Below are 24,832 nucleotides of genomic sequence, written 5' to 3' on the forward strand. Positions count from 1 at the left end.
GTTGCATGTTCGATCAATCTCCGATTGTAAAAGTTGGTAAAAATCTTCTATCTCCTCTTCCTTGGCTCTGGTTGTTTGTGCATATATTTGAATGATAGTGGTATTCACTGGACCTCCAGTGCAACAGAGAACCTTCTAACTACTGCCATGGCCACACCCCTCCCTGGTCCCACTCAGCAAGAAGACTCTGGGCAATTGCTTGTCAGGTTCAATCAAAGGGAACTGCAAAGAGTTCCATCTCTGTCATTTGCATACTATATGACCTTGAATAAGGCACTTCACTTCTCTGAGGCTCTATTTCCTCAGCTGTCAAATTGGCGTACTTACAGTCCTTGCCTCAAAGATTTGCTGTGAGCATTAAATGAAACAATGCATGTCACGTGCGGAACATGATGCCTGACACAGAGTGAGGTCAAATGATTTTTGGCTTCTGTACTGTTATTGATGAAGATGTTGCATCATTTTTGTAGGTCTAATCAGTCCTTAGGTTACTCAGTTTTGGCAAAGTAGAGTTTCTTGATTCAGGTGACTTCACAGAGTTGGACTTGGGTTCATGGCTCACACATGCTCCCTCTCTCATTCAAGCTGCTGATCTGTATTAAGTGCCAGGTCTACACCAGGAGCTATGTTGGGGACCAAAGCCACAGAAAGACAAGAAGTGGTGGCTCCCTGAGAGGTCTTATGGTCTAGGACAGGACAGGACAAAAGGCAGAAAGTGAGGGGCTGAAATTTGAGAATGGAGTGCCCAGCATGGTGAGCCTGAGGAGAGGGCTGTTGAGGAGAGAACCCCTCAGTCTCTCAAGCCTTTTAGAGAGAGAAAGGAATTTTCTAGGTGGGTGGGACAAGACGGGCTCCTTGGGCAGAAAGAACAACGGGAGGATGCAAAGCCCAAGATAGCCAGAGTCCTGGCGAATAGGAGGAGTGGGTCTAAGGTTCTAAGACTTGAGTTTCAGATCAGAGAGACCCCAGACTCTCCTGGGCTCCATTCCAAGGTAGTGATATCTTCCTATTTCCTTAGAAATTAATTTCTTAGAAATTCCTTAGCCCCTGTCCCTTAGACTCTGGACTGTGGTGCCTCTAAATTTCAGCCATTACACCCTTCTCAAGCTTCACATGTCTCCGTTTACTGTGTCCTTAGACAAGATGGATTGGCACAGTGACTGTATTCAAGGACTCAAGTTTACCAAAGATGATGAGGATGGCACAGGATAGGGCAGGGTTCATATCTTTTATTCATAGGGTTGCTAGGCGTCATAGTTAACTTGATGGCACTTAACAACAATTATTCCCCTGGCTGATCCTTTGTTCCCAGGCTTAGGTCTCTGAGGTCCCCTGCCCCTGCTCTACTTCAGTCTCACCTGCTCCTTCTACCTCTCCCCTATAGGTCTCAGAGACTCTGGTGCAGCGAAATGGTGACTTCCTCATCCGGGACTCACTCACCAGCTTGGGTGATTATGTGCTCACGTGCCGCTGGCGCAACCAGGCCTTGCACTTCAAGATCAACAAGGTGGTGGTGAAGGCGGGTGAGAGTTACACCCACATCCAGTACCTGTTTGAGCAGGAGAGCTTCGATCATGTGCCTGCACTTGTGCGTTATCATGTGGGCAGCCGCAAGGCTGTGTCTGAACAGAGTGGTGCCATCATCTATTGCCCTGTCAACCGGACCTTTCCACTACGCTACCTTGAGGCCACCTACGGCCTGAGCCAGGGCAATGGCAAGGCAACCAGCCCCGCCAGCCCCTCATGCTCCAAGGGCAGTCACATGAAGCGGCGCAGCATGACCATGACTGATGGTCTAAGCTCTGACAAACTCACTCGAGGAGATAGCTGCCCCACCAGGTGAGCCAGACCCCATGTCAGGCTTTGTTTTTCCCCTGATCAAATAAGGGAGTCAGTAACAAGGTGAGAATGGAGAGGTCCAGTTCTCACTGAACAGGGTGGGGTTATTCTGGAGTTTCTATTCAGGAATGAACAGGAGGAAGGAAGGTCAAAAAGTATTACATGGAGGGTTCATAGCTTTCTCATTTCTTCTCTCTGGCCTTCACATTCTCCCCTCTATAGGGCTCTCACTAAAGCAGCCCTCTCTGACTTACGAGGAGCTCTGGCTGCTCTGTTGTCCTGGTGCCTAGGCCCTGGGCCCTGACACCCACTGCCACCTACCTTCTCCACTCCACCCAGCCAGGTCAGGATAGGCATCAGAAGGGGGGCTTTGTAGTACAGAAACATTGCACAGGGAATGGAATGTGCTCAGCAAAATTTTAAAAACTACCAGTTGCAGAGCCAAACCAAAGATCCTAGGAAAAACCACAGTCGCTGATTGGTGCTGTTTTGAGTGCCTTCTGCGGCAGATCTTATTGACTCCCACTTCCCTCTGGGACTGCAAGGTCATAGTTCCAGAGTGATAAGACCAAGATTCAAATCCTGGTCAGATCTGCGGACTCCGTGGTCTGTGCCCCTACCTGTCATGGGCCTGCCTGGCTGTTTGCAAAGAGATCCAGTGACCTGTGCCACCAGCACCTGCCTGGGCTCCCACAGTCCCATCTCCCTAGGCTCCGGCTGGGCACTGCCTTGAGCTGTGGTTTGGAGCCAGTGGGTGTAAAGATGCTGGGAGCCACAACTGTGTGAGCCCAAGAGACCCTACACATGGTACAAAAGCAGCAAGGAGGTACCAGGCTGGCCAGCCGGGTTCCTGTAGGTTTCTCAACCACTGGTTATTCCCTAACCTCAGATGGCTCTCCATGAGCTGTTCAAATTATGGACTGCACAAAGAGCTCTGGCCTAGAGAGAAGGAAGCTGAAATGTAGCTCACTGCTTACAAGGGGGGTCACCAAAGGATTAATGAAACTTACTAGTTTACACAAAAGTATCACATACCCCACCATGTACCTCTTCTCCTCATAAGAGCAAGAGGAACACAGAGGAGTCTGAGAAACCTCAGCTCAGCTGGGTACCTGTAGCCTGTCCTTAGGCCTGTCAGAGGAAAATCCTGGATACGGGTGGAGAAAGAGAGCAGGATACATTGGAAGCACTAAACAGACACCAAGCTAGTAAAACCAGAGGCCGGAACAAGCTGACCTGAGTCCTGCTAGGAAGCTGAGGCTCAGGTTCCACCTCTGCTCCAGACATGCCCTTTCGCCTCAGTTAAACTTTTACCCTCTGAGTTTCAGGGTTTCTTATTTGTCAGTTGGAAGGTAAGGCTTGATAACTCCCTCCTTCATGGCTTGGAAGTTTAAGGGATTGAAGATGGAGGGAGAGGTTGGGAGTCCCTTGGGCTGGGTCTTCCTGGGCACCCTGCTCATGATGGTGTCTGCTCTGCTCCTCAGCACCTCATTGCCCCACCCCCGGGAATCCATCCGCAACTGTGCCCTCAGCATGGACCAGATCCCAGATCTCCACTCGCCTATGTCCCCCATCTCTGAGAGCCCCAGCTCCCCTGCCTACAGCACCGGTATGGCCCAAGTATCGGGGAGGGGCCTGGTGGGGGCATTCAGGTGGACTGATAATGTACATGTGTTTGTGCTATCGTTGATGACTTCTGTTAGTTGGTGTACAATTATTTGTGATTTTGCCTCTCTCATGATGTAACTTTACAGTGCCCTGCAAGAGTTAACATTAAAACTCTTCTGGTGGAACTATTGATGTATACCTATAAATATTCCCATGGTTTGTTCAATAATGATTTGTTAAATCTTTCTTAGAAACTAGGCACAGTCCATGAAGGAGTTCTCCAGAATGCAGTGAAGGATATAGAGGCCCTGTGTAGTGGTGCTGTGCCTCATCTGTGAATGCCACCCATGAAACAATTCTCAGCCCCCATTGGCTGAGCTCTTACTGAGTACAGGTTCTCTGCTAGGCCCTGTACTGGCTGGGACTCCATGACTTTAGCCCATGTTTCCCAAATAATTGGCTTAAATCAAATTAGTCTGGCTATGATATTTTTTAAATTTAAGGAAAGTTTCTATTGTCAAAATATACCACTAGCTCATTTCTAGGGGTGAACAAGTTTTCAAACAGCCATAATTGCCCACACGGCCAGCAGTGTCATAAGATGAGGACAATTCTAGGAGGAACCTTTGTCCAGAGAGCTTTTCTGTTGAAACATTACCTGGTCAGAACTACAGACATGCCTTCAAAACATCCGTGACATTAAAAATAGCTGACAGAAAGTGTAACCTCTAAGTAAAAGGGGCCAATAGGATAACTGAAGGGCTAACAAGGTTTGACTGGTTTGAAATCCCAGTTTCACAGTTTACAGTCTTCATAACCTGGGCTGCCCTCCCCAGTCTCAGTTTTCTCATCAGTAGAAAAAGGCTCATGAAAATAGTTACTTAACAGGCATGTTGAAAGGATTAGATGGCCTAATATGAAAGAAGATAGCAAGAGATCAATAAATGCCACTTCTGGTTTTTTATAATGGTTGACTGTTAACCAGGACATCTCTAGCTTGTAACCAGCTTCTGATAAACAATGTATTGTTGTTGTTGTTGTTGTTAAGTGCCATGGAGTCCCAGGCGACTCATAGCGACCCTATGAAGGAGAGTCCTCAACACTTGGGTGTCTCTCATCCTCTCTCCAGGCTCATAGGGTTTCTGGAGGCAAGCTATTACGGAAGTGGATGCCACTCCTCCTTCCAAGCTTGTTTTAATCGGGGAGCTCCACCCCACTCTCTGTCCGCAATGTATATTCAAGAAATTATCATGTGAGACCATGAACTCCAGCAAAGCTCAGGTTTCCTGAATCACCAGAAATTTCTTCAAGCAGCTCAGTGGATCCTTGAAGGCTCTAGAACTCTTGGGGCTTAGGCACTCATACTTGGGGGCCATGTTATTACTCGAGTCTCACTAGAGGCTGGTTCCTCTGCCAGCTCTCTGGGCTTAGTCTCTGCATTAGGTGGGGAGGTAGTGACATTCCCTGTATGGGGGAGCTTGCTATTTTGGACAGGGAGGGAGAGCTCACTCATGGGGAGCCCTAGTAACCTATACTCATCTTTTCTCTCTGCAGTGACCCGTGTCCATGCTGCCCCCACAGCCCCCTCTGCCACGGCACTGCCTGCCTCCCCTGTCGCCCGCCGCTCAAGTGAGCCCCAGCTGTGCCCTGGAAGTGCCCCAAAGCTTCTTGGGGAGTTGGACAAGGGCCCTCATGCCAGCCCCTCCCACAGCCTTTGCAAGGCCTCCCCCTCCCCATCGCTCAGCAGTTACAGCGACCCGGACTCTGGCCATTACTGCCAGCTCCAACCTCCCAGCCGTGGTAGCCGGGAGTGGGCAGCAGCTGAAGCCTCCAGTCGGCAGACCCGGAGCTATGGAGAGAAGCTAAAGGAACTGTCAGAAAATGGGGCCCCGGAAGGAGACTGGGGCAGGACCTTCACAGTCCCTGTTGTAGAAGTCACATCTTCCTTCAACCCAGCTGCCTTCCAGTCACTTCTGATCCCCAAGGACAACCGGCCACTAGAGGTGGGCCTCCTGCGAAAGGTCAAGGAGCTGCTGACAGAAGTGGATGCCCGGACACTGGCCCGGCATGTCACCAAGGTTGACTGTCTGGTAGGTACTTGAGGGGCGTGGGACAAGGGCAGCACCTTTTATCTGGCTTTGGGCCAAAGTAATGAGGGGCTGACTCCACATTCTCTGATTGTAGAGAGTAGTCTTGCTTTGTGGCTATGCTTCACCTGCTGTGTGACTCTCCTTTGGTCACTTGCCCTCTCTGGGTCTCCATTTTCTCCTTTTACATGTTGTTTTGTTTTGTTTCTTGTTGTGTACTGTCGAAATGGATCCTATTGGCAGAGGAGGAGATTGCCCCTCCGTCTCCAGCAGAGCATCTTGTGGATTCTAACCATTGGGATTGCAGCGCAGCTTCTTGCCACTAGGGCACCAGAGCTCCCTTCATTTTCTCCTTTTAAAAAGCAAAACGAAAACATCCTTGCTTCTTCCAGATGTCAGTTTGGCACTGGACCTACTAAGGCACTTTTCTGGTTACCCCAGATTGAGCCTGTTTAGAGAAAAGCAGACTGGTCCGAAGAACAGAAAAGCGCGCTTAGGCCCCCTAGTGGAAAAAGAAGAAAAAACTCATTACCTTGGTCTATAAAAACTTTGTTTTGTGAGTTCTTGATCATTTAAGGATGCCAACTCTCTCTCTGTGCCTCACTTCTCCTTTTGTAGCGTGGGGGTGCTTATTTCCTGGTCTCATTGGCCACAGAGTCTGGAAGCGAGAATACATAACTAATATTTGTTGTCGAGTCAGAACTCCCATGGATGACCCTCCAGTGGATTTTTCAAAGATTTTAAATAGCAAGGGAGGAGTTTGCCCATTTATCTTCTACAAAGTGCATGTGGATTCGAACCACCAGAGAGGTGCCACCTTTGGGTTCTCACAGCAAATCCCTGTGGACTGCGCCATCAGGTTTCATTGGCCTCAAAACCTGGAAGCAAGAAAAGAAGCTAAGCTGCTCCTTTCCTCTTCCTGAGCTTCCGGTCTGCCTGGCCCTTTAATCTTAATTGAGTATTTAACTTGTTAAGTACCTCTGGGTATTTCCCATTTCACAGGTGGAGAAACTGAGCCTCATTCAGACAGGTACATTCACCTGTCAGAGGATTATTCAGCAAAGGTGGAATTTAAATCCAGTCTTCAGGTTGTCCTCCAAAATAAAGATCTGTGACTTCCAGAAGGAGCTCTGATAGGCTGAGACAGCTCTTTGGCTGTTCGAATCCATCAGTGGCTCCACGGCAGAAGTAGGCAATCGCCTCCAGTTCGATTTACAGCCTCGGAAACCCGGGTGGGGAGGGTCAGCTACAAGTCGGTAAACTAGTGGCTCCCAGATGGCTTGAGCCATCCCTGACAGAAAATTAATCAGCCCTCTGGGCATCCTTGCAGGTTGCTAGGATACTGGGCGTTACCAAGGAGATGCAGACCCTAATGGGAGTCCGCTGGGGCATGGAGCTGCTCACTCTCCCACATGGTCGGCAGCTACGATTAGACCTGCTGGAAAGGTAAGCAAGTTCAGCACTTGGGGAATTGTAAGGAAGTCCCTCCCTCCTTCCCCCCTCCCGCCTACCTCACTCCCTTTGCTTGTGATTGGTCGGCCAAAACACAACTTCACTGGCCACGCCCCTTATGTCCTCTGTCCAATCGTAACTTTCCAATATCCAGCTCTTGGCGACCTGAGTTTCCCAGAGTCTATGTCGTTTATCGGGTTATTCATTTTTTTCCCCATCCTCTTGACCAATCACAGCACACAATCATGACCCCGCCGCTCAGCCTGTGTTCTCCACGTTCATTCTTTTTTTTTTCTTTTTTTATTATAATACCAGAACATTTATTGCATAACTAAACAGTGGAATTCTTAAGATGAACTGGATGCTGCAACAGCTGCCCGTTTGGGTTTCGGTGTTGTTCCTTCACGGAATCCATGCCTGAATCTGCGGTAAACGATCTTTAGGTGCCTCATGCGACCAGTACCGGTGGTATTTCGCCTTTTAGCCTTGGCACTCCAGTCCACGTTCATTCTTAAACAGCTCTGCCTGCTCAATTCCACTGAGAATCACAGCCTTTCATTCAGAAGATTCCCGGGAAGTTCTGGCCCCGCCTCTGACTCTTACAGACCAATCCTAAGTCCTTAAGTCATCACTCCGTCCCTGCCCCCAAATCTCACTCACCCATCACAACCTCTCGATTTTTTTTTTGCTCATCCTGTCGGTGGACCAGGAGGGGCAGACCCTTCCCCGCCCCGCCTAACTCGCCTATCTGACAGGTTCCACACTATGTCCATCATGCTGGCCGTGGACATCTTAGGCTGTACGGGCTCAGCAGAGGAGCGGGCTGCACTCCTGCACAAGACCATCCAGCTGGCGGCAGAGCTGCGGGGGACCATGGGCAACATGTTTAGCTTCGCTGCAGTCATGGGCGCTCTGGACATGGCGCAGGTACGGAGAAGCACAAAGACAGCAGCCAAAGACTGTCTCCAGCAGCCCTGGGATGCACCCCTGTCGTAGCTGTATATAATTTTGTGAAGAACTCCAATTTTTTTAGCATTGTTGATGAAAGGGCAGCGGGGTGGCTGAGTTGTCCTGCTGCTGGCCTGCCCTGACAGGGTGACTAAGCTCTTCCTCTTTGACGCTGTTTCCCTATTTGTAAAACGAATGAGGCCTAGTATGAGTTTGAAAAAATAAAATGGCTCTTACCCTGTGCTAGGTGATGGCCTAGTGGTAAGAAGCTACACTGCAATCCCAAAGGCACACGGTTCAAATCCACAGGTTGCTCTGCAGGAGAAGGATGAATAATCTCTTTTGCGATTTACTGCCTCGGACAGGGTGTCAACTATGGATCAGTTCTAACTCTATGACACAAAACAACAATAACAAAAACTGCTACACAAAACATTTTATATAAGCACTGATTTCTCCAAACAATTTATGAGGCAGATGAATACCCATCTTATTTATGAAGAAACTGAGATAACAGTAACCTGCCTAAGGCCACAGGACGTGGCTGAAAGAGCATTGGATCGAGTGTTTTATCTGAGCTGGAATCTTAGCCACACTATACTGACTCTCCTCTCCTAAATAGATAACAATTGGATTCCAGAGGCAGTGTTCTGAGTTCAGCTCCCAGTTCATATTTTCTGAATGACTTTGGGCAAGCTAAGACATTCCCATGAACCTTTGTTTCCTCATCTGTAAAATGCATTATTTGAAGTGCTTCATGAGATACGTAAAAAAGCAGTTAGATTTGTGTAGGAATGATGTGTGATTCACATGCTGGCTTTCTGCTCAGCGGAGGGTCAGTGGCCCTGCGGCCTCTTCCTGGCTGGATGCTCACAGTCTGCTCTCTCCAGATCACCCGGCTGGAACAGACATGGGTGACCCTGAGGCAGCGGCATACAGAGGGCGCCATTCTGTATGAGAAGAAGCTCAAGCCATTTCTCAAGAGCCTCAATGAGGGCAAAGGTATCTCTCCAACTTTGTTTGTGACCTTTGACAGGTTCCAGACCTCTTGTGCCAGCAGAGACTCCCCCAAGTGTGGACCATGAGGGATTGACTGAGCTCTGTGCATTATAGTCTCCCATAGCTCTTGGTGTCTGTCAGATGTGTAAACTGTAAACAGAGGTGGGCCAAGCCTGCAGGAGTGACTAGGGACCATGGGTTCAACTGGTAGACTGTGAAGAATAGAATTTATCCCAGTTGGATCTCTCTGGGACCTCACGAGGGCCCCTTCTTCTCCTGTACCCTAGTTTCCAAGACTACAGTGAATTCTGGGGTCCTTGAGGGTCTCTGAGTGCCTGCTGTCTCCCTCCTTGCAGAAGGCCCACCGCTGAGCAACACCACATTTCCTCATGTTCTGCCACTCATCACACTGTTGGAGTGTGACTCAGCCCCAGCAGAGGGACCTGAGCCCTGGGGCAGCACGGAGCATGGTGTGGAGGTGGTGCTGGCCCATCTGGAGGCCGCCCGCACGGTGGCACATCATGGAGGCCTGTACCACACCAACGCTGAGGTCAAGCTGCAGGGTAAGTGCCAAGTCACATTTGGCAAGGAGCAGGAAGTGGGGGTAGATGGTCACTGAGCCTGTGGCCTGGCCCTTACTGTTTGCTTTTCCTCAAAATATCCACTCAGTTCTCCCCATCCTTTTCTTCCAAGTCTTGTCTCCTGTTCCCTTTTTTTTCATCTTTTCTCTTCATTTACTTATTTATTCGTCCAAGAAGAATGTATTAATGGGGTAGGCGGACTCAGAATATTCAAAGAGCACCTCTGTTGTATCTTAGTTTCTCTGAACCTCAGTTTCTTTATCTGTGAAGTGGGCCGTTTCCTTATCTGTGAAGTGGCATTTTAACAAATTTACTTTGCAAGGTTGTATGCAAAGCACTTTGGCCCGGGCCCAGATCCTGCCTAATGCATCTCACAGTCTAGTTGAAAAGCAAAACTTCTCCTCATGAAAGAATCAGGGAGAGACAAGGTGGCTTCAGCTAATCTTTTTTTTTTGTCTCATGTAAGACTTAAGTAATAAAATTCACTGTGGACAAATTGGAAATTACAGCTAAACAAATAAGATTTTTAAAACTACTCACAGTGTAATTGTAAATGCTGTGAATGTTGTGGTGTACATTTTTTTCTGCTTTCTCTTTTCAGAATTCTATTTTTCCATTTAATTATACCATACAATTATATATAATTTTCTGCCCTCTCATTTTCTCTTATTACTTTTGAGTTGGAACTCATTCATAGCTGACCCACCACTGGGTTTTCAGAGGCTGCAAATCACACAAGTGCCATCTTTATTGCAGGAAGCCATTGGTGGATTTGAACCACTAGAGAGGTGCTACCTTCAGATTAGCAGTGAAACTCTACTCACTAGACCACCAAAGCTCCCTGTTTTGTTTTTGTTTTCAAAGCTCCCTGTTTTTAAGAAAGAAATCTATAACTCATAGGAAAGTTTGATAAAGCAATGACAAATCACCCACCATCTTGGAAAGATGATCAACGTTAGTATTTCATTTCCTAATAATTTTTCCCAAAAAATATAGATTGATTTATTATTTTAAGAGAAGAAAATTTATACATAAAAACATAGCCATCATTAACAATAAGTCTGGCTGAAGCATGAACCATTCAACATAAATATGATATAAAAACGGACAAAGAGCTTTACCCAATTTAGTCTTTGCTTTTGTTTCTTTGGAGAAAATGTGTCAAACTTTGGGATTTTCTCAGTGATTTTGATGAAGACTTGAGACCACATTTATCTAACTGGTTATAACAGAGTTAACACTGGGCAAGGAAATCCTATTTTCTAATCTGAGGAAACCTAAAGTGAATTTGATATAGTTTAATCAATTGAATCAATTTAAAGAACTCTTTTCTCCCAACCCACCCCCACCCCCAAAGAATCTGGACATGTTAGTTCCATAGGCTTACAGGTTGGTGACACTGATCTATGTGGGAGCATTTCTTAATCATTTTAAGGAAGCTCAGATGGCCTAATGAGTAAGGAGCTTTATTGCCAATCTAAAAGTGGCCAGTTCAAATCCACCAGCTGCTCTGCAGGAGAAAAATGGGCAATCTCCCATGTGACTCATAGCCTTTGAAAACCCACTGGAGGGTCCACTATACATCCAGTAAATTTAAAAATTATATGAGTAACAGGTCAGAGAAGACCGGAATGAGACTGAACCCTTTGCTATTGGATTACCATTGGTTCCCACTCCTGACGACTCTATTGGATAGAGTAGAACTTCCCCATCATGTCTCCTACGCTATAATCTCTACAGGAGCAGATCACCAAGTCTTTTCTCCTTGTGGAAAAAACAAAACAAAACAAAAACAAAAATAATAACCTAAAAAAAAGACTCAAGTTCATTGCCATTAAGCCAGAACTGACTCATATCTGACTGTCTAGTGGATTTCTGAGACTGTAAATCACGTGAGGAGATTGTCCTTCTCCCCCATGGCATTGTTAATGGATTTGAACCACCAGAGAGGCACAGCCATTGGGTTATCAGTGCAACTCCCCACAGACTAGCCACCCTGGGGAATGAGTGGTGAAGTCAAGGTAATGTCAAGGGGATGATTTCCAAAGAGGTCCGGGGTCTCTTCAAGTAAGAACTAGGAAGTTCTGACTTAAGTTTGAAACTGTGATAGGACATCACCACAAAAAGACATGGAGCCAGAGAAAGGGAAAGAAAGAGAGGTTTATTAGATGCTTATAAGAGACTATGAACCAGTTAGAATAGAACTGACCTGCATCTATAGCTTATATTATCTTTTCTAGTGGAGAGTTGAGTTTATACACCTTTTGATTAATTCATTCAGGGCACAGCTTCTGATGGATTTATGGTGACCTTTGGGTGGTCTGCTCTTCTGCTACCTTCTTTTCTTTTTGGATGGGTCTGTTATTTTTGAGTTCATTTGCCATAGTCATACATCATTGTCCAGAACAGTTTCTGATTGATTTCTTTTGCTGGCATTTCCTTTGCTGTTCTCTGTCAGTATCACCCTTTAGGTTAGCAGCTGAGAGTGTTACTGCTGCAATGTCAGATCAGCGTGTGGGTGCTATGTACATTCAACAAACTTTGTGGGAACTTTGAGAGCTGAGAGGAGGTCCCTCATTGTAGGGCCCAAGAGATACAGTAGCTCAAGGCAGAATGACAGTGATCTCATGATCTCGTGCCTTTGTCCTGCAGGATTTCAAGCCAGACCAGAGCTCCTGGAGGTGTTCAGCACTGAATTCCAGATGCGTCTCCTCTGGGGCAGCCAGGGTGCCAGCAGCAGCCAGGCCCGACGCTATGAGAAATTTGACAAGGTCCTCTCTGCACTGTCTCACAAACTGGAGCCTGCTGTCCGCTCCAGTGAGCTGTGACCTCCAGCAACATTCCCCCTCTGCAGCTACAGGAAGAACCTGGGGCAGAGAGGGGCACTGACTTTCACAGCACTCACCTGGACACTGTGACCAGCCCGAGAATGCTCTGGGTTCAACTCTAGGACATTTCTTTCTCCTCCAGGGCCCTGCATGGACACTGGGCTCTGCTGTCTCATCTACAAGTTCATTGAGTCTCCTTTCAGGAAGAACCAGACCCCCTGCTTCTCCCCTTCCTGCCAGGTTCCCAGTCTTTGATCTACAGGAGGCTCCTTACATCTTCTCACATCTCTCCAGGCATCTGCTCCCTCATCCCCCGCACCACCACCAAGGCCTCCATCTTGCTGTAAATAGCTTTCTGTTCTGTAAATAATGTACAGAAGTCATGTTTTTCTTTCATATAATAAAACTTTTATGACTCTTTCTTCTGTCTCTCACGGGGCCTGGGATAGAAGGAAGTACCTTTTCTTTTTTTACATTTTATTCTTTTTTTCGTGTGTGTGTACCGTCAAATCAGATTTGATAGGTACAGGAGGAGATTGTTCTTCCTTCTCCAGCAGAGCATCTGATGGATTTGAACCATGCACCTCTGGGATTGCAGTGCATCTTCTTGCCACTAGGCCACCAGAGCTCACCAGGAAGTACCTTTTCTGAGGTGAAAAGTAGAAATATTCTTTCAACAGGTATTTGGTACCTGGAACATTTCCGGTTGCACCAAGATCCAAGATTACAGCAAATACTAAAACCCAGTTCCTGCCCTCAAGTAGTAGCTCATTGTCAGTCAACCAGCTTTGGAGATTAAACAGCTAATTTCAACCCAGTGGGAGAGTGCTGATCAGGCCCTCACTCTTAACCAATTTCCTGCCTTGAGAGCCGTAGCAATGCTTTCCACAAACACGTAGCCAAGGATCTGAGGTATTTGGGGGTGGCTGTCTCTTTGAAAACTGAGGCCTGGAGGGATAAAGGACTTTTTCCAGGTCACACAAAACAAAAACTACCTCAATAGACCTCAACAGTTGTTATTTGGTGCCATTGAATTGAGTATGATTCACAGTGATCCTAGGAACAATAGATCTGAATCTTGTCCTGTTCTGTGCCATTGTCATCATCATACACTTGAGCCCATTGCTACAGTCACTGTGTCAATCCAACTTGATGAAAATCTCCCTCTCTTTTGTCGATCCTCCACTTTTCTAAGCTTGATGTTATGTTCTTTTCCAAAGAATAGCCTCTCCTAGCAACATGCCCAAAGTATGAGAGATGAAACTTGGCCATCTTTGCCTCTGAGGAGCACTCTAGTTACTCCTTTTCCAAGACATATCTGTTTGTTTTTTTGACAATCCATGGAATGTTCATTATTCTTCTCCAATACCACAACTCAAAGAATCAGTTCTTATGTAATAGTTCCTCATTGTCCAGCTCTCAGGTGCATAGCAGATAATTGTAAAGACCATGGCCTGAATCAGGCACACTGTTGTCTTCAAATTCACATCATTGCTTTTTAATATTTTGGAGAGATCCCTGACAGGTTTTAAAGGTATTGGTTGTGGATCCCAGAAAGATGAAATCATTAATAGTTTTTCAATCCAGCAGAAACTTTTAATGGCATTCGAGTCTTTGAAATGTAGACCCAGAAGTGTGTGTGTGTGTGTGTGTGTGTGTGTGTGTGTGTGTGTGTGTGTGAGAGAGAGAGAGAGAGAGATATTACAGGGATGAGGTTGATGAGAATTTCTAAGGTGGACCTTGAAGCCAATTGTCTTTGTTTTCTCACTTCCCTGGGTAAGGGAGTAAGGGAAGAAGGTATTTTAGATTAACACAATTCCAAGACAGGCTAGAGGCCTGGGTAATGCACTCACTGAATTTAAAATATTTCAAATACCTAGAGTCCTTTGTTTCTGAATAAAGGATAAGCTAGATAATATATAACTTAGTATATTAAATCTCTGGTGGGAGCCAGACTCAGGTTCAACTTTTTGGTTTATTAGCAGAGTGACTTTGGGTAAGATATTTAACCTTTTAGACACTCAATTTTCTCAGTAAAATGGTGACAGTAACAGACCTTATCTACTAGGATTGATTTTAAAGCACTTAGCACATGGTTGCCACTATGTAAAGGACAGCCATTTTTCATACATAATGGATTGGTAATGATCTTCTATTGATTGTCTTTTGAACTAAAACACTTTATGTATCTATCACATTTTCAGTAGCGCTATTTCTATTGTAGTTGCTCTTATCATAAGAAATTATCACCTCAGAAATTCTCACCTAGTGCTATACCCGTAGGGAGCTCTGACTACTAGTCCTTAGGAAGTTGTGTCACTAATCTGAAATTGGCTGGTTTGAATCCACTAGCTGCCCTTCGGGAGAAACATGGGCAATCTTCTCCCTCCCTATTTACAGCCTCTGAAAACACACTGGAGTATCGGCTGAGTTGGCTCTGATTCAACAGCAATGAGTATAAATGATTATCATAAGATTAATAAAGCATCTAACACCAACAGTGGAGTTTCTGGGAGGTGCAAACAGTTAAGTGCTGGAGCGCTGGACTCTTAGCCAAAATGTTGGCAGCTTGAACTAACTCAGAGTTGCCTCAGAAGTCAGGCCTGATGATCCAATTCCCAAACGTGACAAATCTGAAGACGCTATTGCCTGCATTTCTACTCTGTACACTTGGGCCTGCCAGGAGTAGGGAATGGACTTCACTAATAACACATACAAAGGTCCTCCCACAGGACCAATAGTTGATATCATGATAGATGAAGAAAGGATTGAAGCTGCCGGTGATTTAATCTTGCTTTGACCAACAATCAACACTCTTGGTATCAGTAGTCAACATATCAGGATTCTCACTGCGTTGGGCAAGTCTACTGTCAGGAACAGCTCCAAGATGCTGAAGAGCAATGATATCAGTTTGAAGACTAAAGTGCCCCTGACTCAATTACCCGCTATGCACCAGAGAACTGGACAATGAATAAGGATGACAGAAGAATTGATGCCTTTGAATTATATGCTGGAAAAGAGACTGACTATCCATCCCATGGACTGCCAAAGGAACAAACAGATACGTCTTGGAGACAGTGCAGACAGAGTGCTTGTTGGAGGCAAAGCTTCATCTTTCATAATTTGGATGTGTAGCTAGGTGAGGCTATTCATTGGAAAGGGACATCATGCTTGGAAAAATGGAGAATCAGTGAAAGAGAGAAAGAATCCCAAAGAGATGAATTGACATAATGACTGCTGTGAAGGGCTCAAGTGTATAAGAGATAGTGAGAATGGCACAGAATATGAGACAATTCAGTCAGATCTATTGTTTATAGGGTCTCTATGACTTGTACTTGGCTTGACAGCATCTAACAACAAAAGCACATAGGGAGCTTTGGTGGCCTAGTGCTTTGCAATCCCAAAGGCAAGTAGTTTGAACCCACCAGCCACTCCACAGAGGAGGATGAGCAATATCCTCTCATGCAATTTACTGCCTCTGAAAACACGCTGGAGGGTCAGCTATGGGTTGGTTCTGACTCGAGGGCTCACAATAACAAACAAGAACAATGACACATAGGTGCTCACCAAAAACTACGAGTATTCTTTAGTTAGGAAAAAACAAACAAACAAACAAAACATGGAAAAGCTGCTTTGCAAGGCCAAAGATGCAGCCAAGGTTTTCTTTTTAATTGGTACATCACTCTTTCTGGTCCTAAACTCACTGCCTTTGACTCCAACTTACAGTGACACTGTAGGACAGAGTAAAAGTGTTTCCAGGCCTCGAATCTTTCGGAAAACAGATTGCCACCTCTTTCCCCCCGCTGAGCTCCTTTTTGAGATCAGAAAGGAGCTCTGGTGGTTCCGAGTTCTCGGAGTAACCAAAAGGCTGCGTGTTCGAACCCATCAGCCGCTCAGTGGGTGAAAGATGTGGCAATCTGAGTTGGGGAGCAATAAATGGCATGGCCTTTGGATTCACAGAGCAACTCTCCATGCCTTTCTAGCGATTCGAACCCACCAGCGGCTCTCAATGAGGTTGACGGTTTGAGGGATTTTTATTTTGTAAGGCTTTATTCTTTCTGTAGGAGTGCTGGTCACCTAGTTACCGTGCCTATGGAAACGCGGCCCGCCACCCTGGTTGGATGGCTCATGGCCTCCCCCTGGAGGCCGCCTTCAGTCCTGCTGCGGGACTGAGGGGCGGCCTTTTTAAGATGGGTGAAGGAAGGGGAGCTCTGGTGGCCTAGTGGCAAGGAGCTGCAACTACAATCCCAGAGGCACACGGTTCGAATCCACCAGATGCTCTGTACCAGTCAGATCTGATTTGACGGTACACTCACACAAAAATAAAAAAAAAAAAAAAAAAAAAAAAAAGATGGGTGAAGGGAAAGCCGGGAGTTGTAGGCTATTGACCGTAACTTCCACTGAGAAGTGCATGCTGGGAGTTGTAGTTTTGTAGGGAGGCTGTTGGTGGCCCCAGGCTCATTTGGGGTGCGCCTGGATGGCGACTGTGACGCGTGTCTGCTGGCCTTGGGGCGCGTTCCTCGGGCTTTTCGGGTTGGTCTCGACGGCGACCGCCGCGTGGAACCTGGCTTCGCTGCGCTGTAACTTCGGCGACTTCTGCGAGTGCGACTTCCGGCCCGACTTTCAGGGTAAGGAGCCACAAGAGTACGGGGCTTGAGGGGCTGGTAGACCCTGAACACTCGAACCCAAGAATGGAACCAGGGGCAGGATCCCCAGATGTCGGAACAGCCAGGGCCAGAAATGGGCCCGGCGTTGAAGAAACCGGAGAGCCTTGGACGCTGGGCCTCGGGTGAGGGGCTGGTGATGGTTTATTGGTACACTAGTGCCAGAGAAGTCTTTGACAGCAGAGCCTTGTGGGTCCCAAGACTCACCTGTCTTGCAGATGGACAGGGCTCGGTAGGCCCCTCTGTGGATATCAGGAACCCTAGGGCTGCATGTAATCTGAAGGGCCACCTGGTGGAGGCGCTGCCAGGCTGAGCCAAGCTTGAAGGTGTTTTCTGCAGCCAGAGGCCTGGCGGACCCGGCTCCCTGGACAGCTTGTAAAACATCCAGAGAGCAAACTGTCGCTTGAAAACTCTCTTGGTGGGAATGTGTCCCTGGCTCTGACGCTTTCCTTCTGTAACTCTAGGTCTGGAGTGTGATCTAGCCCAGCACCTGGCGGGCCAGCACCTAGCCAAGGTGCTGGTGCTGAAGGCGCTGAAGACCTTCGTGCACGACCCTGCACCTACCAAGCCGCTGGTCCTCTCCCTGCATGGCTGGACGGGCACCGGCAAGTCCTATGTCAGCTCCCTGCTGGCGGAGTACCTCTTTCGGGGTGGCCTTCGCAGCCCCCACGTGCACCACTTTTCCCCTGTTATCCACTTCCCCCACCCCAGCCACATCGAGCGCTACAAGGTAGGTGGCAAGTCAGGGACCACCAGTTGCCCCTTCTGTGGGGTTGCAGTCCCTTTGGAGTGAGTTCAGAGCAGAGGAAGCGGAAGCAAGCTTCTTGCATTGGGCCAGCTGGAAGCTCCACATTCAGGACCTATCCTGAGCAGGGCTGGAGATGGTGCCATTCATTCTGTCAGGGTGTTTGAGCTGTGTTTTCTTCAGGGCATTTATGGTATCTACCTGGCAGTGGTGTGAGGGACATGTGATTATAGAATTGCATCGGACATTGAACACTTAGATTTGCCAAACAGTTTGCATTATCCTCTCGCTGCAAGTTACTTTGAGAGCTCTGGTGGAGCAGTCCATAGGGAATCAACGGCAGTGGTTTTGAGGGAGAAAGATACAGTCTCCCCCATTGTGGTTTACTGCCTTGGAAACCTGTTGGAAGCTCAGCTGTAGTTTAGTTTTGATTTGACAGCAATGAGTTAAGTTACTTACTTGGCCCTGTTGTGGCTCAGTAAACACTCAGTTGATATTAAATATTGGCTCCTACTCTTGGAGGAGCTCTGGTGGCCTGGATGTAAGAAGCCATGCTGCAATCTTAGAGGCTCATGCTCAAATCCACCAGCTGATCCACAAAGAGAAAGATGGGCAATCTTCTTCCGGTCACAGGGTCAGCTATGAGTCTGTTCCAACTTGATGGCATGCAACAGCAACAACAACAACAATAACAACAACTCTTAAGGAGCTCTGGTGGCCTAGTGGGTAACCCAAAAGCAGGTGGTTCAAATCCTGCTCCACAGGAGAAAGATGGGTGATCTTCCTGAGTTATTTACAGCCTCTGAAAACCACCTGGGGGTTCAGCTTTGGTTCTGACTCAGTGGGAGTGAGTGTTGGTTTTGTTGGGTTTTTTTTTTTTCCGCTTGTTGATCATCCTGCACGTCCCAGGCGCATCTTTCTCAGCTGTCAGCACTGTTGGAAGGTTCTCAGAGCAGGGAAACAATAGGAAACAATAGGTGCCTTGGGAGGAGCCTTGAATAGGGAGGGAGGAGCCTAAGTTTGAACTCAGGGATCCTGCTGGCTCACTGGTGTGACCTTGGGCAAGTTCCTGCCCCTCTTGAGGCTACCATTTCACCACCAATCCCATTAAGAAGATGATACTTTCTGAAAGACCTTAGCTTTTTGTGAAAGGTCCTTTATTGCCTTGGGAAGAAGTTGGAGTAGTGTGACCAGCCCTCCTTGAACTCCTACTTCTACTTTACAGAAGGATCTTAAGAGCTGGGTCCAGGGAAACCTCACTGCCTGCGGCCGCTCTCTCTTTCTCTTTGACGAGATGGACAAGCTACCCCCAGGCCTAATGGAAGTCCTTCGACCTTTCCTGGGCTCCTCCTGGGTTGTATATGGGACCAACTATCGAAAAGCCATCTTCATCTTCATCAGGTGAGGTCCAGCTTTGCAGGGGCATGGTTAAGGAGACTTCTTTTAAGTCCCAACTATTTGTTCTTGGCCATGATGGAGATACTACTCCTCCTGAGCCCCATTATGCCTCCCCAGTCCTATATCCACTTGCTGGTAGCTTTGTCCTTCATGGTGGACTGATTCTCACACTGCTCTGCTAGGTCAGAGTTTTCCCTCTTTTTGTGACTAGGAGAGGACACTGGTCTGAGAAAAGCAGGACAGGAATTCTAGTCCCACCTGTCTGTTTCCTCAGGCAAATTACTTCATTTCTCTGTCAGCTTTAGTTTACCCTTCTGAACCACAGGGCCATTATTAAGGTGTTTTTGTAAAGTGCAGGGCTCATGTAGGTGGGTTACAATGATTGTGGTTATATACACAGGATAGGCTCAGGCTGTGTTGATATAGCACCTGGGCACTGAGGGCTAAATCTTATGCCCTATTGGTCTCAGTCTGAGTCTCGGCCTGGTCCCCACATTTTAGCAACACTGGCGGGGAGCAGATCAACCAGGTGGTGCTAGAGGCATGGCGCAGCCGACGGGACCGGGAGGAGATTCGCCTGCAGGAGCTGGAACCGGCCATCTCCCGGGCTGTGCTGGACAACCCGCACCGTGAGTCCAACCTGGAGCCCCATCCCGGGGGCCACTTCAGTCAGCCTGGGGTTTCCTCCCAGACCACCAGGCCAAGCTGATCCCAGGGTCACCCGTTGCTCACTAACCAGGTAGTGTAGAGCATCCAGTCTTCAGCATGCCACTCTGTGACCTTGGGCAAGTCACACAAACCTCTACGCCTTTACCCCTGAAATCTGGCAGAGAGGGCCAGCATCATACCTCTACTACCCCTTAGAGGTGGGGGACTGAGGCTTCTCCCCGCCTACGACATGAAGGACCTTCTCTCTCTGTCCCTTCCTGCAGATGGCTTCTGGCGCTCAGGCATCATGGAGGAGCATCTCCTGGACGCTGTGATCCCCTTCCTTCCGCTCCAGCGGCATCATGTGCGCCACTGCGTACTCAATGAGCTGGCCCAGCTGGACCTAGAGCCGAGGGAGGAGGTCATCCAGGCTGTGCTGGACAGTACCACTTTCTTCCCTGATGATGAGCAGCTCTTCTCCTCCAATGGCTGCAAGACAGTGGCCTCTCGGATCTCCTTCTTCCTCTGACACCCCAGGGTGGACTCTTTGCTTCTCCCTGCCCAGCTAGGCCGGCTGGGGAAGCCCCAGGACCTCTGGCAGAAGGACCTTTGTTTCAAGCCTCTTGGAGTGTGGGGCCCAGAACGCAGACAGTGAAGATGAAGAAGGGTGTTGGCCAAATCACAGCCTGGGGCTATAGGGTAGGCCCTGGCTCTTAACTGGTCTGAGGGCATCATGGCCTCTGCTGCCTTTCGTAGGCAAACCTCTGATCAACTCACAACCTCACTCAGCCTTGACCTCTGCCTCTAGCCTGAGCCTTCTTAAAATGTGAATTATAACTCAGGGGCTGTGGCTTGTGGCTAAGCCCTCCCTCCTGGGTTTATTTACCCTTGGCCTTTGTAATGGCTGATACTTCTGTACCCTGTATTCATTATCATGGAGCCAGGCTGGGATTTCTTCATTTCCACACATAAAGGGACACAAAACTAAATGCTCACTTGGACCTGGTTTTAAAGTGTTTAATTTTACAGAAAAAGAGAACATGTAAAATAAATGTAACCTTGGAACCAGAGAAGTATTGGCTGAGGTTTCTAACCCCTTTAAGAGGCTACAGCTTCACTGAGGGGGTGGGTTTCAGCGTGTGTGGCAGAATCTCTCTCTTCTCTAGCAGGTAGCATGGGGGCTAGTGGTCCTCTCAGGGAGCAGGATTCTGGCTGGGGCCAGGGTCTTGGTCAGCCATGGTGTTGCTGGGACTCTGGCTCAGTCCTTTGATAGCACTAGAGCTCTGTTTCCAGCTGTACACACTCTTGCTGGGATTCGGGCTTGGTCCCCAGATAGACTCAGTCTTGCTGAGGCTAAGCCTTGACTCCTGGCTCCAGCTCTGGGTGGACTCAGTCTTCCAGGGATACGGGCTTACACCTAGCCCAGCCTCTGTCTTACTGCAACTCTGGCTTGTGTCCTGGACCCCCTTGATCTTGCAGGGTCTTGGACTTGATGGCTGCCTCCAGTCTTGAGTACTCTCATCCTTACTGAGTCTCAGCCTCAAGCTTTGGACAGATTTGGGTATATCGAGTCTCTGGCTTTGGTCCTGGGCAGTGTCAACTTTGCTGGGCTTCTGACTCATGGCACAGAAAACCTCCATCTGGTCGAGACTTGAGCTTTGGTCCCAGCTCCAGTCCTGAACACTTTTACCCTGGCTGGGCCTCTGTTTCTTAATTTGGTCAACTTCAGCCTTGCTGAACCTCTGGCTCCTATGTTGGGTAGCATCTGTTTTGGTGGAAGTCTGATTCAGGTCACAGAAATCCTTGGTCTTACTGGAACTTTGGTCCAGTGCCCTAGTGTGCCTATAGGTGAGGAACTTATTGGATCCCCAACTCCTACCCTGGGAAGCTTTGACCCTCTTGGGCCTCCGTCTTGGTCCCTGGGTGCCCTCTGTCTTGGGTCTCCACCTTTGGTCCTGGGCATCCTCTATTTTGCTGAGTCTCCACCTTGGGCCCTGGGTGTCCTCGGTCTTGCTGAATGTCTTCTTTATATTCTGAGTCTCTTCAGCCTTTCTTGGTCTCTGTCTTGGATGATGGGTGTCTTTGGTCTTACTGAGCTTCTGCTGTGGATGCTGGAAGTCCTTGGCTTTACTGAGGCTCCAGGGCTGACCGTGGGCACCTGTCATTCTGCTGGTACTGTGGCTCAGACTTTGGTCTCCCATGTTGATCTCTGAGTCTGAGGACTGAATCTTGACTGAGGAGTCAGAGAGTGTCACAGCAGTGGCCGAAGTGCTCCTGTACTCCTGGCAGATTGTGGACGTCTGCGTCTCTGAGGTGGATGTGGCCAAGTCTGTGGAGAATATGCCAAGAGCACCGTCAGCCCTCTTCCAGAGTTAAAGGCCTTTCCTGCTTCCCCTGGATAGCTCCATGGAAAGGGGGTTCCTCAGCTTTATCCTTGCCTACTCTGTCAAAGCTTTGTGTAACCAAAAGGGAAGACCTGTCAGAACATACTAGCCTGGGCCTTCCGGGGAACCTGAAGTGGGCTAGGGCTGTAAGATGAGATAATGTCAGGGACCCAGGTCCCGCTTGCCCAGTGCCCGGTGTCAACTTTGCAGGCTGCACCTTGTGCTCTGCATTCCCGCTGTAGCTAACAGCCCACCTGCTCTGAATTCACAGCCTACAGCATTACCCCTTGCCTCACTCCCTCTCACAACTGGCTAACCCCTACACTTCAAGTCCTGGAAGCCCTCCACAGCCTCCAAAGAGGTTCATGCACCCCCAGCACCCTGTATAAGTCTGGTTACAGCATCACTCCCAATGTGCCTAGAGTGCCTCCCTTCCTTGAGAACCCAGAGGTTCTCTTAGGAGCTCGTGCCATTCATCCAGTGGCTAGTGATGGGCCCCAGGTGAGCTGCAGCATTCACAGTCTGGATTCTCTGAATGGAAGGGAGGAGGCTAGGGCACTGCCGTTTTTGCCTACCACATTCCACTCTTATAAGTCCGTGGAACTTTTAGAATTGTCCTTTCCAGGCTGATCCTTCATGGAGTTGAGCATAAAAGCCCTTGAATACACACCAAAGCTTATTGGCTTATTTCAGGGACAGGATGAGGGAAGAGGGGTGAGTCAATAGCCTCTGTGAAATCCTTTATAGGATTATTTGCATCTCAGATTCTGCTCTGGTCACCACCTCACATGACTCCTCACCACAAATCCTGCCCAGATGGGATTACTACTGACTTGACCAAGGCCACAGCTATAAGGAGCAGGGCCCATTCATACCCAAGCCCAATCCCTAACCTTGCCCCACTCACTCACTGCTTTGGCTCCCTCTGGTCTTGGAGGAGCACGGGGGACTTACAGTCCAAGATGGAGCTTGAGGAGGATGGGTAGATGTTGCTGCTGGATAGGGATGTCTCCTTGTCAGGGGACTGCTCAGGCTCCTCCTGCAGCAGAAGATGGGCTAGGTAGTCCAGGCACTGGGAGATGCCAGGGCCAGGGGAGGACTGAAGCCCAGGGACCCTTTAACAAATCCTTCCACAAGCTCAGAGCCCCTGCAGGGTTAGGGCTAGGTGGGGCATGGAGAGACGCTAAGGCCATATAGGGAAGGGAGTGGCCAGGCTAAATAGGCAAGATTCCAGGGGCTGACTAGGCCTCAGTTTCCCTATCTGCAAAATGAATAAAGTCCCAACCAATTCACCTAATATGAGCTGGCTTATGTAAACTGTAAATTATTGTATTCCAGTGAATGGTTAGAAACTAGAAAACTTCTGCATGTTTTACATGCCTTTATCTATCATTTGGGAGGGAACTATTGTTAGTGCCATTTCACAGATCAGGAAACTGAGTCTCTTGAGTGCTTAAGCTATTTGCCAAGTCCACTCAGCTAGCAAGTAGAGAAGCTTGGTTTTCAATCTGGGTCTGCCGGGCTTTACAGCCATGCTCAGTGAGGGATGTCTTAAAAGCTAGATGGGATGGGTGGGCAGAGCTGCTTTTACTACCTGTATCAGGAACCCCACTCTATACTGGCGTTCTAGTTCCTGCTTGTTCTCCTCAACAACTCCCTGAGTGAGGATGCCCAGGATGATTTCAAAGAGTACAGATATCTTCTAGCAAGATATCACCAGCCCAAGTCACATGTGAGAGGGAGCTACACACGTGGAAGTCAGCCTGTGCCTTGTGTGAGGATGTATGGCCGGCTCACCTTCTCTGTCTCCTCCAGGACCTCAGCTTCTTTCTCTGGAACTTCCTTCAGATCCTGGCTGGTGGTCTCCAGCTCTTCAGAGGAAGGCTGCTCTGGCTTCCATGCCTTCTGCAGGGCATGGGCCTTCTGACGCTCTAATTCCCGTTCCTTGAGCAACCTGCCAAACCGTGGCCTGGAGTTCCAGCACTGTCTCCTTGACCCATCTTGTCACCCCCAGGGACTGGACAATGGCTCAAAGCAGCGAGGCCAGAGGAACATAGCCAGTTCTTACCCCTGACCTGTACCCATGACTGAGGGAGCTTACCCTATGATGCCTTTTGGGATGTCAAACTGTTGATCGCTCTCCAGCATCCGCTTCAACTGCAGCTTGGCCAGGCATCCCATCTGACTGCCAAGCACCTCATCTGCTGACATGCCCGGGAAGAGGTTGGTCATCAGCGGGAATAGCTGCCAGGAAAGAGGGTGATCCAGACCCAGGTATGGCCAGGCACCACTGGGGTCATGCTGCCGCACCCTGGCAGATTCCTAGTTGGCCTTCCTCAGAGCCAAAGAAGGAAAGGGTTTGTAAATGGTTGTTTTTAAAGGCTTGGGTCCTCATCCCCAGAAATATCAGGAGACCCTAAGAAGAAAGGAGGGACACCTGAAGGTGAGTTCAAGTACTAAACCCAGCCCTCTAGACTGTGGACTTGGAGCAAGAGAATGGCTTTCTCAGAGTTGTACTTTCCTCTGTAAATTGTAGATGATAATAAATACCTCTTCAACCTATATGCAGAACAGATTATCCGGGAGGCTGGGCTCTATGAGGAGAAATGTGGGGTCAGGATTGGTGGACGATTTATCAACAATCTGCGTTA

General features: G+C 48.3%; 3 protein-coding genes across 6 annotated transcripts in view; 2 read left to right on the forward strand and 1 right to left on the reverse strand.

The window, feature by feature from the left end:
- SH2D3C (SH2 domain containing 3C) overlaps positions 1-12,763 on the forward strand; it is a 41,867-nt gene extending 29,104 nt beyond the window's left edge. For all 4 annotated transcript variants that reach the window (XM_006892530.1, XM_006892531.1, XM_006892532.1 and 1 more), the window contains 8 exons: positions 1,385-1,839; positions 3,324-3,448; positions 5,002-5,537; positions 6,865-6,980; positions 7,742-7,913; positions 8,825-8,936; positions 9,290-9,496; positions 12,167-12,763. In XM_006892530.1, coding sequence (XP_006892592.1) covers positions 1,385-1,839; positions 3,324-3,448; positions 5,002-5,537; positions 6,865-6,980; positions 7,742-7,913; positions 8,825-8,936; positions 9,290-9,496; positions 12,167-12,342 — 1,899 coding nt within the window. In that variant the 3' untranslated portion in view covers positions 12,343-12,763. The remainder of the gene's footprint in view (positions 1-1,384; positions 1,840-3,323; positions 3,449-5,001; positions 5,538-6,864; positions 6,981-7,741; positions 7,914-8,824; positions 8,937-9,289; positions 9,497-12,166) is intronic.
- A 4,055-nt stretch (positions 12,764-16,818) lies between these two features.
- Positions 16,819-20,347, forward strand: TOR2A (torsin family 2, member A). The gene is made up of 5 exons (XM_006892534.1): positions 16,819-16,970; positions 17,471-17,736; positions 18,977-19,152; positions 19,651-19,778; positions 20,082-20,347. Exons 1-5 carry the CDS (start codon positions 16,820-16,822, stop codon positions 20,324-20,326), a joined length of 966 nt encoding a protein of 321 aa, XP_006892596.1. The 5' UTR covers position 16,819; the 3' UTR covers positions 20,327-20,347.
- Positions 20,348-20,990: 643 nt separating this feature from the next.
- TTC16 (tetratricopeptide repeat domain 16) overlaps positions 20,991-24,832 on the reverse strand; it is a 29,563-nt gene continuing 25,721 nt past the window's right edge. The window contains exons 12-15 of the mRNA XM_006892615.1: positions 24,283-24,425; positions 23,979-24,135; positions 23,136-23,253; positions 20,991-22,126 (exon numbers count right to left, since the gene is read on the reverse strand). Of these exons, the coding sequence (XP_006892677.1) occupies positions 20,991-22,126; positions 23,136-23,253; positions 23,979-24,135; positions 24,283-24,425 (1,554 nt within the window). The remainder of the gene's footprint in view (positions 22,127-23,135; positions 23,254-23,978; positions 24,136-24,282; positions 24,426-24,832) is intronic.

This window comes from Elephantulus edwardii, unplaced genomic scaffold, assembly GCF_000299155.1.
Source record: "Elephantulus edwardii isolate Elephantulus edwardi_28Jun2011 unplaced genomic scaffold, EleEdw1.0 scaffold00116, whole genome shotgun sequence".
In the NCBI taxonomy this organism is placed as follows: Eukaryota; Metazoa; Chordata; class Mammalia; order Macroscelidea; family Macroscelididae; genus Elephantulus; species Elephantulus edwardii.